General features: G+C 36.0%; 1 protein-coding gene across 1 annotated transcript; it reads left to right on the top strand.

Moving 5' to 3' along the window:
* Positions 1 to 6,712: 6,712 nt before the first annotated feature.
* On the top strand, positions 6,713 to 8,164 carry LOC128559270 (uncharacterized protein K02A2.6-like). The gene has a single exon (XM_053550533.1). The coding sequence runs from the start codon at positions 6,713 to 6,715 to the stop codon at positions 8,162 to 8,164; it is 1,452 nt and encodes a 483-aa protein (XP_053406508.1).
* Positions 8,165 to 14,450: the final 6,286 nt, after the last annotated feature.

The following is a 14,450-nucleotide window of genomic DNA, read 5'->3' as shown; positions in this document are numbered from 1 at the left end:
ATCATCAGTGAACGCTTTGTGTAATACAATGAATACGGCCAAAATTTTAAAAAATAAAATAAAAAGAGTGTGTGATTACGATTTGGAAGAAATACATGTATTAAGGCCTATGCTATTTTGAAATTATGAATTAGGTGGGTGGGGTACATGATATTATTTCTGATTAATTTCGAAGTTACTGTAAAACAAACGTTATTCCAATGTGACAATACATCAAAACCATGAAGTGCTGAACTCTTACTTTAATTTAAAAAGTAAAGTGGGAAAAGTTATCAGTATGTTCGTGTCACAATTTTCGGGGTAAGTATTCTATGTCATCGTGCATAACTGCGAAAAACTATAACATACATAATAAAGCTAAACTATCCGTGTAAATGAGCTGAGAGCTATTTTTCTATTTCCGTTTATTACTTTTCTAAAAAACACATTACAATTTACCAGGTGTTGGCAAAATTTGTCATTTTTGTGCACATGCCTTTACACATTAAAGAAGTCCGAACTATAGGTATGGTGTGCGAGAGGGGCCTGAGCGCTTACGTATTGCTCATTTACAGGAATTGTACTGCTCATATATATATGAATTTTATAGGTAGATAAAATTATTTATGTCATTGTTGTACATTTGGAGCAAATCGGTCCTATTCTGAAATATGTTAATTTATATACTACGGTAAAAGCCAATCAATGAATTCATTTTATACCGTTGAACCAATCGTGAAACGGCATCTTCCTTCTTCGTCAGCATTTAAGAGTGAATAGCACGCTTCTTTCTTTAATTTTATTTTGGCTAATTTCTGGTTTTATCTTACCACCACATGCCATTCCGCCTCCTCTTTCAAGTGACAATTTTCTAATTTTGAAAGATTTCTCTTAATATGCAAATTCATCTACATTTCTTGATATGCTTTCGGCGGTTATATCCGCCCTAATATGTGAATATATATATTTGTTATGGTATTGGACTGTAACTCCATTCAGATATGAGAACATATCTATTTGTTAAGGACGATATGTTTCGCCCAGATATGTGAAAATATAAATTTGTTAAGGTATTTTTCGGCGGTATTTTCTGCCCAGACATGTGAAAATATATATATTTTGTAATGTATTGTTTTGCAATGGCGGTATTTTTCGCCCAGATATATGAATATATATATTTGTTAAGCGGTATTTTTCGCCCAGATATGTGAAAATATATATTTGTTAAGGTATTGTTCGGCAAAATAAATATTGCCCTTTTTCAGTCAACACTGTTCACTCTTATATTTTCCCATACATAGTCCTCAGGGTCAGTGCTTCGTTGTGAACAGATGCACATAAATAACTTTATCATAATTCCGCAAAGTGCAACAAAAGAAATAGCAGTATTAATTTTGTAATAATATTATTTATTTACAAGGTATGTCTGACAAATGACATCGAGAATTCTAACTTTAGAAAGCTGCATTTTCAAGTACCTGAATTTTTCCACTTTGGTTAAAAAGAGTTTTTTTTTACAATAGATAATGACTGACTACAGAAGGTAATAAAAATACCATTGACCTAGAGAATGCTACAACCTACTAAACTTCAGAGTTTATTTAAAATTATATTGAACACGTTTGCTTTAATTTAAGGTGAAAAATAAACTAGAACTCTATGATAAAAATCGAATAAATCATTTTGAACATGTTAGACAGTGAGAAAGCAAACATATCGTACGTATCATTTAGCATGGATGATTTGAACTGTGAATATATACTTTTTACACTTAACATTTAATTCCACGAGTACACACATATACATATATATTTACCTTTACCCTTTATACAATAGGAATATATTTGTTTTACCTGTAAGATTAAAGCATAACCCCTCGTGAACAAATAATGCATGTGGCGTTCACTGTTGATATATAATTGTAATATTATATTTTGACGTTACACTGAAACAAACAAACCCTTTTTGCATATTCATTTATATAAAACAAACAAACAAAAACGGGAACAATGTTTATTTTGTTTGATTGTGAGTAACACCGAAACGACACAATGAACTTTTCCCAGGTTTTGTTGGTGGTGAAAGGCTCCAGGGGTCCCTCCAGACATTTTTTGAGGCTCAGACTAGTACCTAGATCGAGACACTAACCTCAGTTGGATGGCTTCCTTACGTGAAAAGTTTCACACCTCAAGTGGGGTTTTGATCCCACGTCGGTGATGGGCGAGGAATTCGAAGCCAGCGGCCATGGCCATCAAGTTTTTCTTTTGCGAGTATAAAACATAAATATTCAATTAAATTTCGTAAACATAACTGACAATGACATTTACCACGTCGGAAGTTACAAATGGTTTGCCGAATACACCATACTTTTAAATACAGAAGTTTACACACCATGTGGGTCGGAAAGCACGAAATTTACGTTCTTGAACGTATATGTGAATAGTTACTTTTGAAATGTAAACAAAGGCATAAAAGTAACTGTTTTCATGTTCGTGGTAAGGATCGACTTGTGATTGTCAATGTTCCCGATACGGAATATATATGAATGTATAAACACGAGCCGTTTCATCTTACAGGACTTACAAGAACATAGTAAGCGGTTGTTTATTTATTGTATTTATGTTCTAGTAACCTTTGACACTGATTTCGAGGACAGACCGGGTTTGTGACATATACATGTTTGTTGTTGGGCTGGAAAAAGATAGATCCAAAATTTATACTAAAAGCTATATTGCATAAATGTTTCGTTATTTCTGTGCATACAATTCGGTTGTTTGAAGGTTAGAATATCAGAAAATTACAGGAAATAAAACATGTCTTTGAAAAAGTACCGATCTTTCATCATTTGTTTGGTTGGCGCATGACTACAAATTTAATGTTAGTAGGCCGTGATGTCCATGAAGCCGTGTAAAGTGATAATTTGGATGACACGTTGGTTTTATTTTGTAATTGTGAGTGATTGTTAAGTGATCAGAAAGATCGGACAGTGGGATGTTATAAAAAAAGTGATGTTTTATTTAGATTAGAAAGTCAATCGTACTCTACAATAAGGAAATATAAGGTAAAATACTCCTTTTATTTCGTTCACTGAAGAAAACATGGCGGACACAGTTTTGTAAAAGAGCGGTGCACGTGTGATTCGTGTAACATAGTTTAACGGCGTTTTCTTAGAAAGCTAACGCTCAGCTCATTTACACCGACATATCCTTGATTGAAGAATATATATATTGTATATATATGAGATACTTACGGTACCAAATACTTACCCCGAAAATTTCTATGCATTTTCTTCTAGTGCACTGTTGGGACATGTTTTTGAGTGTCATTGATACTTTATAATTTATTCGGAGATACATTTTCTTATAATTATTAGTTTCTTTTTGATCCCCGTGCATTTCTTGCGTTGTTACGACAATCTCAGTTTTACATACGAATTTTGCATTGTCGAAATAGCATAGTCCTTAACAGATACGCTAGAGACCTGTTTAACCGGAAAAAGTAAAGCTAGACTTCTGCATATGACATACAAGAAAAATACAACAACAAAAACCCCAAGGATACTATGTGATGATGATAACTATGGTACAGCAATAGTATACTGTTTCGCGAAAGTTACGCGAGTCCGTGGTTCGATCTGAATGATTCTACATCGGCCCGAGATTCGAGTCTGTGGACAGATTGGCTGTTTGTTTTTACCATTATAACGCCATCCTGTGTCCATACTCCGCTTACAGACCTGTTTTTCAGCCATAAACGAGCTTGCGAAAACAGATCGGCGCGTGTCCTGGTGAGCTCTTCGTTCATGAAAACTCTCCTGTAGCCAACATCTTTCAGTTTGGTTCTAAGTTTATAAACATTATAAACATCGGTATGAGACAAACTTAACTATGATATCCCTCGGACGACTCGAAGACTGAGGTGCAGATTTCTGTTTGGGTCTACCCAGTCTGTGGCAATGATCGATGCCCTCCAAGGATACCTCGGCTCCAATTTTAGAAAATAAATTGAGGACAATTTCGTAAGTAGACTCGCTTTCGCCCTCAGGAACTCCGGTAATTCTCAAACAGTTTCGCCTGGAATACTGATTCGCCCGGTCTTGGTCAACAGACAAAGAATCAATTTTCCGCTCAAGGTGCACTACTTTTTCTTCAAGAGAGTGTACTTTTTCTCGAAGGGTTGAATTTTTGAGTTCCAGGGAAGAAACCTTTTCCTCGATGCCCTTCAGAACACCCGAAACGATGCTTCCAATCATAGATGAAATTTGGTTTTCAAACGACGACTTCAGAACTTCGCCGATCTGTGATATATGCTCAGGACTAAGCTGAATAATATTTTCATTATCACCAGTTTCACTATCGACAGAAAATGTGCGTGACTTTTTAGTCCGCCTGATCCAGTGGTGAAACAGCACTTCGCTTCTTATCGCTGCAGGTTGGAGTATCTTTCGGCATGATGGATATGTAACGTTATTTATTACCTGTAGTACGGTGTCGCTACGTATGACCTTGTTGATTCATTTATTATGTGCTATAAAGCATTGAATCTACGTTTTCATAACTGAAAAGAGGAGTTTAATGTGTGGAAGCAATATTAGCTATTTGCAGAATTTGGAAGATAAAACGAACTAACTACAAATAAACTTATGCAAGGCCGCAACGATAACGGACAATACTGATGTGACAACGTCTCATATACAGTGTTGCAAAGTCTTAATATCATAATTACCATTTGAACTTGTAGAAAATTCATATGTACATTTTATTTTTACATTGAGAACATTTCTTAGACACTTTCATAAATGACTTGATAACGTCGTATTTGAGCCGTGCCATGAGAAAACCAACATAGTGTCTTTGCGACCAGCATATTGATTCAGACCAGCCTGCGCATCCGCGCAGTCTGGTCAGGATCGATGCTGTTCCCTGTCAAAGCCTATTCCAATTAGAAAAACCGTTAGCGAACAACATGGATCCTTACCCAGATTGCGCGGATGCGTAGGCTGGTCTGGATCCATGCTGGTCGCAAACTCACTATGTTGGTTTTCTCATGGCGTGGCTCAGTTTGTCGTTATCATTTTACACATTAAAGTCTTACGCAGGCTGGTGTAAAAGTATTTGAAATGGATGCATACAATTATATACAATTTCAGCATGAAAATAAAACGTAAAGTTAATGCTCTACAATAGAAACAAGAATCTTCAGGTGTTCGCTAAAGAAATACTTACACTTAATTTAAATACCAGTGAATGTTGTAAGCATTGTTGGTGACTCCTACACAGTAGTGGTGTTCAGCTGAAACATTACTCATACACTCAGTTTTAAAAAAGTGTATACATGTTATGCATTTCAATATTTACATTTTGCGTTAAAAGTGGGTTGAGAACCTGTAAGGTTTTAATACTTGGAAGAACATTACAATTTTATACAGAAAATTTCATTATTTCGCATTGTATTCATAACCCAATTTCCCTATTAAATTCACGAAACTTGTGTTTTACTACGAAACGCCATATTTATGCAATTTATTGCATTACCTTTTAAATATCTTTTCCAAACTAAATTCATTAAACTCTTGCAGTTACTCGAATCTCTTTTACTTTGTCGTTTTACTGAATCGCACTTTTCCTTTCTTTGAATTGGAAGTCATGCAAATATTATTTATTTTAATCTCAGACAAATTTGCATTTTACTGCGTCCCTTTCTCAAAAAGCAAAATAAACTTGCTTTTCAACATTCTCATTAAATCAGCCCGCCCGCTTAGCTTAGTAGGTAGAGCGTTGGTTTACGGATCGCGTAAAGAAAGAAAGCCATCCAGTACACTTGCACTAGGTCGTTTGCTCTACCAAGATGCCCGTCCGTAGAAGAAATAATGTTCAGCGGGGCACCTATGGCCTTCCATTACTACGAACCTTAATAACTTTTATCAGAGTGACGTAAAACGCTTCATTAATGTTACAAAATCGACTCAAAATAGCTTATACGTTCACACTTATTAAATATTCACGTAAGAACACGTTGTAGTAAGCAAGTCTACAAGATAGATTAAGCCCCGCCTATGATATCATATTCCATTATTGTTTCTGTATGTAAGATATATACATATTTCTATAGAGAGAGTGTGAGTTTATACTTTGGATGCAACACACATATTAAATATATAAACCATCCTTCGGGTCTTGTTCTGTTTGTGTGTCAATAAGCCATCTCAATAAATTAATACATATATATTACAATGACGATATATATTACAATGGCGACGATGATCGGATTATTTTAAAACTGAGGATTAAGTGATTTTGTGACAATGGAAAATTTACCTGCGTTTCCCAAATTTGATGTTTACGCTGACGAAAATTCCCTAGGTGTTCGGTGGGACAAATATGTAGATAAATTGGAGAATTTATTTGTTGGGCTAGGTATAAATACAAGAAAAAGGAAAAAGGCACTGTTACTGCACTATGCTGGAGATGATGTATATGACATTTATGATACGTTAAATCTGCATGGAGAGAGTGAAAATTACGATGAAACAAAAGCTGGACTTACGAACTATTTCAAACCTAGAAAAAACACTCAGTTTGAAATTTCGAATTCAGGAATATTAAACAGTTGCACGGTGAAATGATTGACCAATATGTGACTAGATTACGACAAAAAGCTAAAAACTGTGAATTTTCGGACACTGAGTCAGAAATTAAAAGCCAAATCATACAGGGTGTTATTTCGCAAAAAAATGAGAATGAGATGTTTGCAAGATTCAGAAAAATCACTTAATGACTTACTTACAATGATGAGAACAATGGAAATTTCGAAGACTCAAGCAACAAGTATGTCAAAGGACACTAGTAGTCAGCAGGTAGTGCGTGTAAACAGCAATCCATATTTTAGTCGGAAATCAAAGGGATTCGTACCACAACGTTCGCAACAACGTTCTAGTTCATATCAAGGTTTACCGCAAGCAGGCTTGTCGTCGGGAAGGCGAATCAGTCCTCACCAAACTAGCAAGAAATGTCGTAACTGTGGAGGAAAATACCCACATATATCACGTTGCCCCGCGCTTGGAGCAGAATGTAATTATTGCCATAAGAAGAACCATTATATATCTGTTTGTAGAAAACGTAAGAAGCAGGTGACATTGATCGAGGATGAACAGCCGGATTTAGAAATTTTAACAGATGAATACGAGACGGATTGCAATTCGGATGAATGTGATGTGCTATTTGGATTCATGTTAGATAGAAAGAAAGTGCCAAAGAAAAGAATAAAATTAAATGGTGTAGATGTGAATGTTTTGGTTGATAGCGGGTCATCGATCAATATTGTCAGTGAAATTGTCCTTAAGAAAATGAAAAAATCACCGGAAATCAAGAAAGCGACCACGAAAGCGTTCGCATTTGGACAGAAGTCTCCACTGCCATTCCAAGGTAAATGTTCTTTGCTTGTTGAGTCGGACTCAAAATTCGTGACCAGAGATTTCCATATCGTTACGGGTAATAAAGAATCATTGATTAGTTATGAGCTGTCAGTAGAGCTTGGGATTTTACCGCAGATACAATCTGTTCAAACCAAAGACGAATATGAAGGACTTACCGAAGAATACTCGCAAGTTTTCACTGGGTTAGGATGTCTGAAAGACAGAAAAGTTAAGTTTCACATTGATGAAAGTGTTGTGCCAGTAGCTCAGCCTCCTAGGAGAGTGCCATTTCATGTGCGTGAGCAAGTTGAGCAGGAACTTAAAAGTTTGGAGGATATGGATGTTATTGAAAAAGTGGAAGGTGTACCAACACCATGGGTATCGAACCTGGTAGCTGCTCCAAAACCAAATTCACCGAGAGAAGTAAGAGTGTGCATAGATATGAGGAAAGCCAACACCGCAATTAAAACAGAGAAAAATGTTAGTCCGACGGTGGATGATATAATCTTAACGTTGAACGGCGCAAAAGTGTTTTCGCGTCTCGATCTGTACAAAGCTTTCCATCAAATTGAACTGGATGAGTCATCACGTGCAATGACAACGTTTCAGACACATGTTGGACTTTTTCGATATAAACGTTTAAATTTTGGAGTGTCAGCAGCACCGATTCTGTTCCAAAATGAGCTTCGTCAAGCACTTCAGGGTCTAACAGGCGTGTTAAACATTGCTGACGATATCGTATGCTACGGCAAAACGCGTGATGAAACATGATATCAATCTGCGAGCATTACTTCAGCGTCTTCAAGAACGGAACCTGACATTGAACAAGAAAAAATGTTCGTTCGGACAATCAAAAATCAAATTCTACGGATACGTGTTTTCGGAATCGGGAATTTCACCTGATCCTGACAAGGTAGATGCAGTAAAAAACATGGACAGACCAAAATCTGTATCCGAAATCCGTTCATTTCTTGGTCTCACAAACTATTTGTCTAAGTTCATAGATGGCTATTCAGTCCTAACGGAACCATTACGACGACTTACTCATCAGGATGTAAAATTCGAATGGAATGACGATCAGGAAAAATCGTTCACTTCACTAAAAGAGGCATTGACTAGTGACAAAGTCATGACGTATTTCGACCCGAGGAAAGAAACTGAACTCTGGGTAGACGGCAGCCCAGTAGGCTGTTCAGGAATACTTATTCAGAAAGGAAAAATAGTGTCGTATGGAAGCAAAGCTTACAATTCAGTACAAGCGCGCTATTCGCAAACAGAGAGAGAAGCTTTAAGTGCTGTTATCATGATTCAACATTTTCATTTGTACTTATTCGGCAAGCAATTCAAACTGATAACGGATCACGCTGCACTTCAATCAATCTTCAACAACGTAAAGAATATACAGTCACCAAGATTAGAACGTTGGCGTTTGAAGTTGTTAACGTATGATTTCCAGACGATTTATAGACCAGGTAGTCTAATGATCTCAGATTATCTTTCCAGACATCCGCACGCGAGACACGCGACCAACACAGTAGCCGAACAATATATCAGTTTTATCACTGATAACACTTTGCCAGATGCATTGAAGCTATCAGACGTAGCAAAAGCTACTAAATCAGACTGTGTATTAAGTTGTGTCAAGAATGCAATAGAAACAAATGACTGGAAAAATCAGAAATGCCAATCCGATGAAAGTTTTCGTTTATACGAAAATTTAAACAAGAATCAAGAACTTGCAGTTGCATATACCGATGAAGGATATGTGTTGTTACGGGGTACACAGCTTTGTATACCAGAAACTTTGCAAAAACAAACAGTGTTACTTTCGCACGAGGGTCACCAAGGCGAATCAAAGTGCAAAGGATTACTTCGGGAATATTGTTGGTTCCCGCATATGGATAAAATGGTTGAAGAAGCATGCAAATCATGCATTGTGTGCCAAGCTGCATCACCAGGATGTACTCCAGATCCGATAAAACCTACACCTCTGCCACGAGATGTGTTTTCTGAAGTCAGTTGTGACTTTTGTGGACCATTCCCGGACGGGTACCTGTTATTAGTGGTAATATGCGATTATAGTCGTTTTCCAATAGTTGAGAGAGTCAGGTCAACATCCGCAGAAACTGTCATACCGCGTTTGGAATCAATATTTTCGATATTTGGATATCCAGACGTATTGAGAACGGACAATGGACCTCCATTTCAGAGTCGTACTTTCAGAGAATATGCTGATAAGTCGGGATTTAAACATAAACGAATTACTCCATTGCACCCACAAGGAAATGCAATAGTCGAGCGATTCATGGCACCATTGCAAAAATCAGTCAAAACCGCAATAGCATCAGGTCAAGATTATAAGAGAGCGTTGAACAGATATCTAATGAATTTTCGCAATTCGCCACAATCTTCAACACAAAAAGCTCCAAGTGAATTAATGTACAATCGGAAAGTAAAAACGAAATTACCATCAATGACATTTGAAAAGCAAGACACAGATGTTCGCGACAGGGACAGTCTGTCAAAATCGAAAAACAAACTTTATGCGGACAAAAACAGAAGAGCACAGCCAAGTGCATTGAAAATTGGAGACCGTGTGTTACTAAAACGAGAACAACGTAACAAATTTGAGACAGTGTTTGACCCTACACCTGGCATTGTCATTGCTAGGAAAGGTTCAATGTTAACAATCAAGCACAGAGGAAAGGAAATTACACGAGACGTGTCAAAGTTCAGGGTAGTTCAAGGTGGTCATGAGCTGGCGCAGACGAAACCTGCAGATACTGTATTTGCACCACGTCAAAGGTCGCAAAGGAAACGACGACCGCCTAGACGTTTTGTCAATGAATGATTGGATTAATCAGTGACATAATTTCACATGTTTCAGTGCACAGGATTAGTCACCTAAGTGTTGTGTGGGCCATAATAATGCCCTATTTGCTACCATAGCAGTGTAGTCATTTTATATTCGCTTGCTGGATTTATTATTCTTTGGACAAATGATCAGTGTGTGAAAATATTATGTTACTCTTGGGAATTATTACTTGTCTGTTTCACAATTACATTATAATTAGTACTTGGGCGGTAGAACTCAAAACTTAATTTATAATTTTGATAAAAACAACAGTTGATTGTACACATTTTAGGGTTTTGAGATAAAACACGAAACTGTTAGATAACGACGGAACATTCCGAGGACTTTCCCAGGATATTTCAATTTACAGTGACATTGTAAAAGTACTTAGCTAAAGCAGATGCTCTATAAACTGATTATGTTGATAACAAGCGTTAATGAACTTTGCTGAAAAAAAAGAGGAGATATTATGATAATAGACTTGCTAACTAGCTTATATCATTAGAACAGAATTTTCATGTTTTGAGTATATATTTGAACTTTGATTATTTTAAACAATTTATGTATTCTGATTATTGATGAGTTCTAATCTAAAGGTAAAGGAGGATGTAGTAAGCAAGTCTACAAGATAGATTAAGCCCCGCCTATGATATCATATTCCATTATTGTTTCTGTATGTAAGATATATACATATTTCTATAGAGAGAGTGTGAGTTTATACTTTGGATGCAACACACATATTAAATATATAAACCATCCTTCGGGTCTTGTTCTGTTTGTGTGTCAATAAGCCATCTCAATAAATTAATACATATATATTACAATGACGATATATATTACACACGTAACAACTGATTCATGCGCAATCAGTTAATCAATACTGTATATCATGATGCATTACTTCCAGAGCCTTGCTATTTCGTAACAAATGTTTTCGTCATCATGTGCAAGCGTGTCACTCATTTTGTCCGCATATAATAATTATTATTACTTGCGAATGTATTAGGAACCTGAGACGTCATAACTCGTAACCGCCCAAGGCGCAGGTGTCCTCAGGACGGATATTTATATTCGATTCATAAACACATGACTGAAACTTCTGCATATCATATACAAATAAGCGTTTTATTCTGACAGATTATTTTTTGCATACCGTATTTTACAAATGATAGAAGAAAAAAAGCAAATATAAAGACTTTATTTGCAGCACTCTTTCTCATAGTAGGGTATGTACGCATAGCGCGGGAATTTACGTCCATAAGCCGTTCAAGTGACTTCATGACGTTTCAGTGAAGCACAATAACAAATTCCCACTTTAGTTTTATCGTTTCTAGCGTAACGGTATGTTCTTTCCGTAAAATAACGTCTTTTTGGACCGAGAAATATACTTCATGTAAAAGGAACGGAGAGAAGCTCTCATGGTACCTGAAATTTCTTAGTTCACATAAACAATACCATATATAATCAATGCATAAAGCGCTAGTTGTCATTAACAGAATGAGAGCCATCTTTTGCCGGCATGGGTAAAATCAACGGAAACGCGACTCCGGTGTGCAAGAAATATTTTTCCATATTGACGTTCCAGTTTCATATCGGGTGCGTGTCGTCAATTGTGACGTCACTTTTATGGATTCATGAATATCGTCCTATTTTTAAGTTCTTTAACCACGACATTTTCAGTTCAACTCTGACTAAAAAACAAAATTTATATCATTGATGTAATGAATAATACACGTGTAGTAATTATAAAAAGATTATTGGATTTGCATCGAGAAATATACAGTCATTTTTCCTAAGTGAAAATATCGCGGCACATAATTACTTTACCTCAGATGTCATGAAAAATAAATCAGTATGCACGTCCGTTATTGACAAAAAACAAAACAATGTAGAAACCAAATATAAAGTATCAACGGAAAATTCAGCTCACTATACTATCAATCTTTATCACACAAAGTGTTCTCTTTTGATAAATGGAAAGGGAATTCAACTATTTTTGAGTGTTGACATAATTGAAATCTTGGAAATACTGGAGAATAAACTTCTTGAGCAGGACTGTTCACTTAGCTCTTTCAATGAACAAATCAAACAGAATATTATAACATGTTTGGCATCTGAATCCATCTCCGAAGAAGAACCAGTGAGTGAAGCGTCGACTACATCTGATCGTGCTCTAGAGCAATCAAATGAAGAAAATTCTAGCTTCATTTATAATCAAAGTAATGACTGTGTTGAAAGTCACGAAGATGAGAGTGATAATGAAATCTTTCAATGCACAAACAAGAAAAAAGAAGATAGTGTTGGAACATGTCAATATGATGTTGAGATTCTACAAATACTTAAGGAGGTGCAGTTGGATATTTCGGATATTAAAAATAACTATTCGATCACATTGAAAGTACAAGTGCCAACTTCGAACGATTGCGCGATGAGGTTGTAAGTATCAAAAGGCAGTCTTCCCAGCGAACCGATACTACAGATAGGAAAATAGAAACAGTACAAGCAAACGTACAGGAAGCGCATTATGACATAAAATCGTTCAACGAAAGTATACAAAATAGACTTAAGTCAATTGTTGATCAAATTAAATCAAGAACAATCATAAATAATCAACGCGGTCCGTATCAACAGTCTTCAGGTTCTGACAAAACCTTGAAATCAAATAAAACGATACACAAGTCGGAAGGGTTCAAGCGCTCTCATTAATAACATCGACAAGTCAGTAAACATTACTAAAAGGCCACCAGCAATGCAACAACATACACGTGTCTACGAGGAACACCAATATGGAGATTCCCGTCATTCAGACGTAATGCTACGTAGAAAACAGACCCGTACCCCACGACGGAATCAACCTATGCATAGCAACCGAAATAATTACCAGAACCAGAGTATGTGGTACAGGCAATATCAGCGTCCCCCAAGAAGTACGAATCAACGTCGAGATACCCGGGGAAATCCTTTGTGGTGTGTACACTGCAAAATGAATAACCATCACACTAGTGAGTGTGGACGGACCACATGGAACAAAAATAACTCGCGTTATGACTATTACAGTCCTGAAATGCGATATAAAACAGGATGGGGAGGCAATAGTCGTTCGACACCTATGTTGCACCGAAATCAATAGGACAAAGGCGACAAACACTCTTACTGCGTCAAAGATGAAAACATTTACGAACATTTAGCTCAGCTGTGCTCATGTTGTAATAATATAAGTTGTAAACGTACTTCTGATATTCCACAGGGTAAAGATATATGCGTTATTTTGAGAAAAAAAAATGATATAAATAATTATCGAAGGATGTATAACCCCTTAATATTATTTCAATGGTCACAATTATTACAATTGTTTATAAGAATGTGTGATTTATTCTCGTCTGCATCTAAATGTATTTATTCACAGTCTTATATTTACATAAACCGATATCACAGTCGGTTAGATATACTTGAGAATGACGAAACGAAGGGTTCTAATTCAAACAGTACTGTAAATTTATATAATCTCAAATTCATATTTTCTGAGTGTTTAAATGATATTTCAAACACTCCGGTGTCAACATAACAATAATTTAAACTCTATTCAACATGTTAGTAGACAGTTTGCCATCACTTTTTCTCATGAAAATAATTATGCAAATACGAGTGATGATGATAGTAGAAATGATAAAAAGCCGTTTTGTTATACAATTAAGGGATTACATGTAGTAAATCTAAATATACAACACATCCTTAATAAACTGGACGAACTTAGGCAATATTTATTAAAACAATGTCCAATTGATATATTAGGACTTTGCGAAACATTCTTATCAGATAAAATCGATGATTGCAATTTACATATTAACTAATGGCTACGTCTTTGAGCGAAAAGATCGTTTGTTGAAAAAAGGTGGTGGTGTACTAGTTTATATATCGAATAAAATCCCATATATACGACGCTATGATTTAGAGACGGAAAATATGGAATCCATTTGGATACAAGTAAATTTATGCAGAAACAAACCATTTTTGCTAAACTTTGCATACAGACCTCCTAACTCTACTCAGACATGGACAGATTTGTATGAGCGCCAGTTCAATAAAGCAGATCATAATAATTGTGAAATTCATGCACTCGGAGATTTTAACATTAAATATATAGTCCTAATAATAAAATAAATAAATTCAGTAACAAAGGTTGGGAATCATTTATTCCTAAAT

This window comes from Mercenaria mercenaria, chromosome 9, assembly GCF_021730395.1.
Source record: "Mercenaria mercenaria strain notata chromosome 9, MADL_Memer_1, whole genome shotgun sequence".
In the NCBI taxonomy this organism is placed as follows: Eukaryota; Metazoa; Mollusca; class Bivalvia; order Venerida; family Veneridae; genus Mercenaria; species Mercenaria mercenaria.
Note: the sequence above shows the minus strand (reverse complement) of the source record. Positions and strands in the feature narration are given on the sequence as shown.

Bases quoted from the DNA above. Each gene is read 5' to 3' on its own strand.
- LOC128559270 (XM_053550533.1), top strand. From the start codon at position 6,713: ATGAGAATGAGATGTTTGCAAGATTCAGAAAAATCACTTAATGACTTA.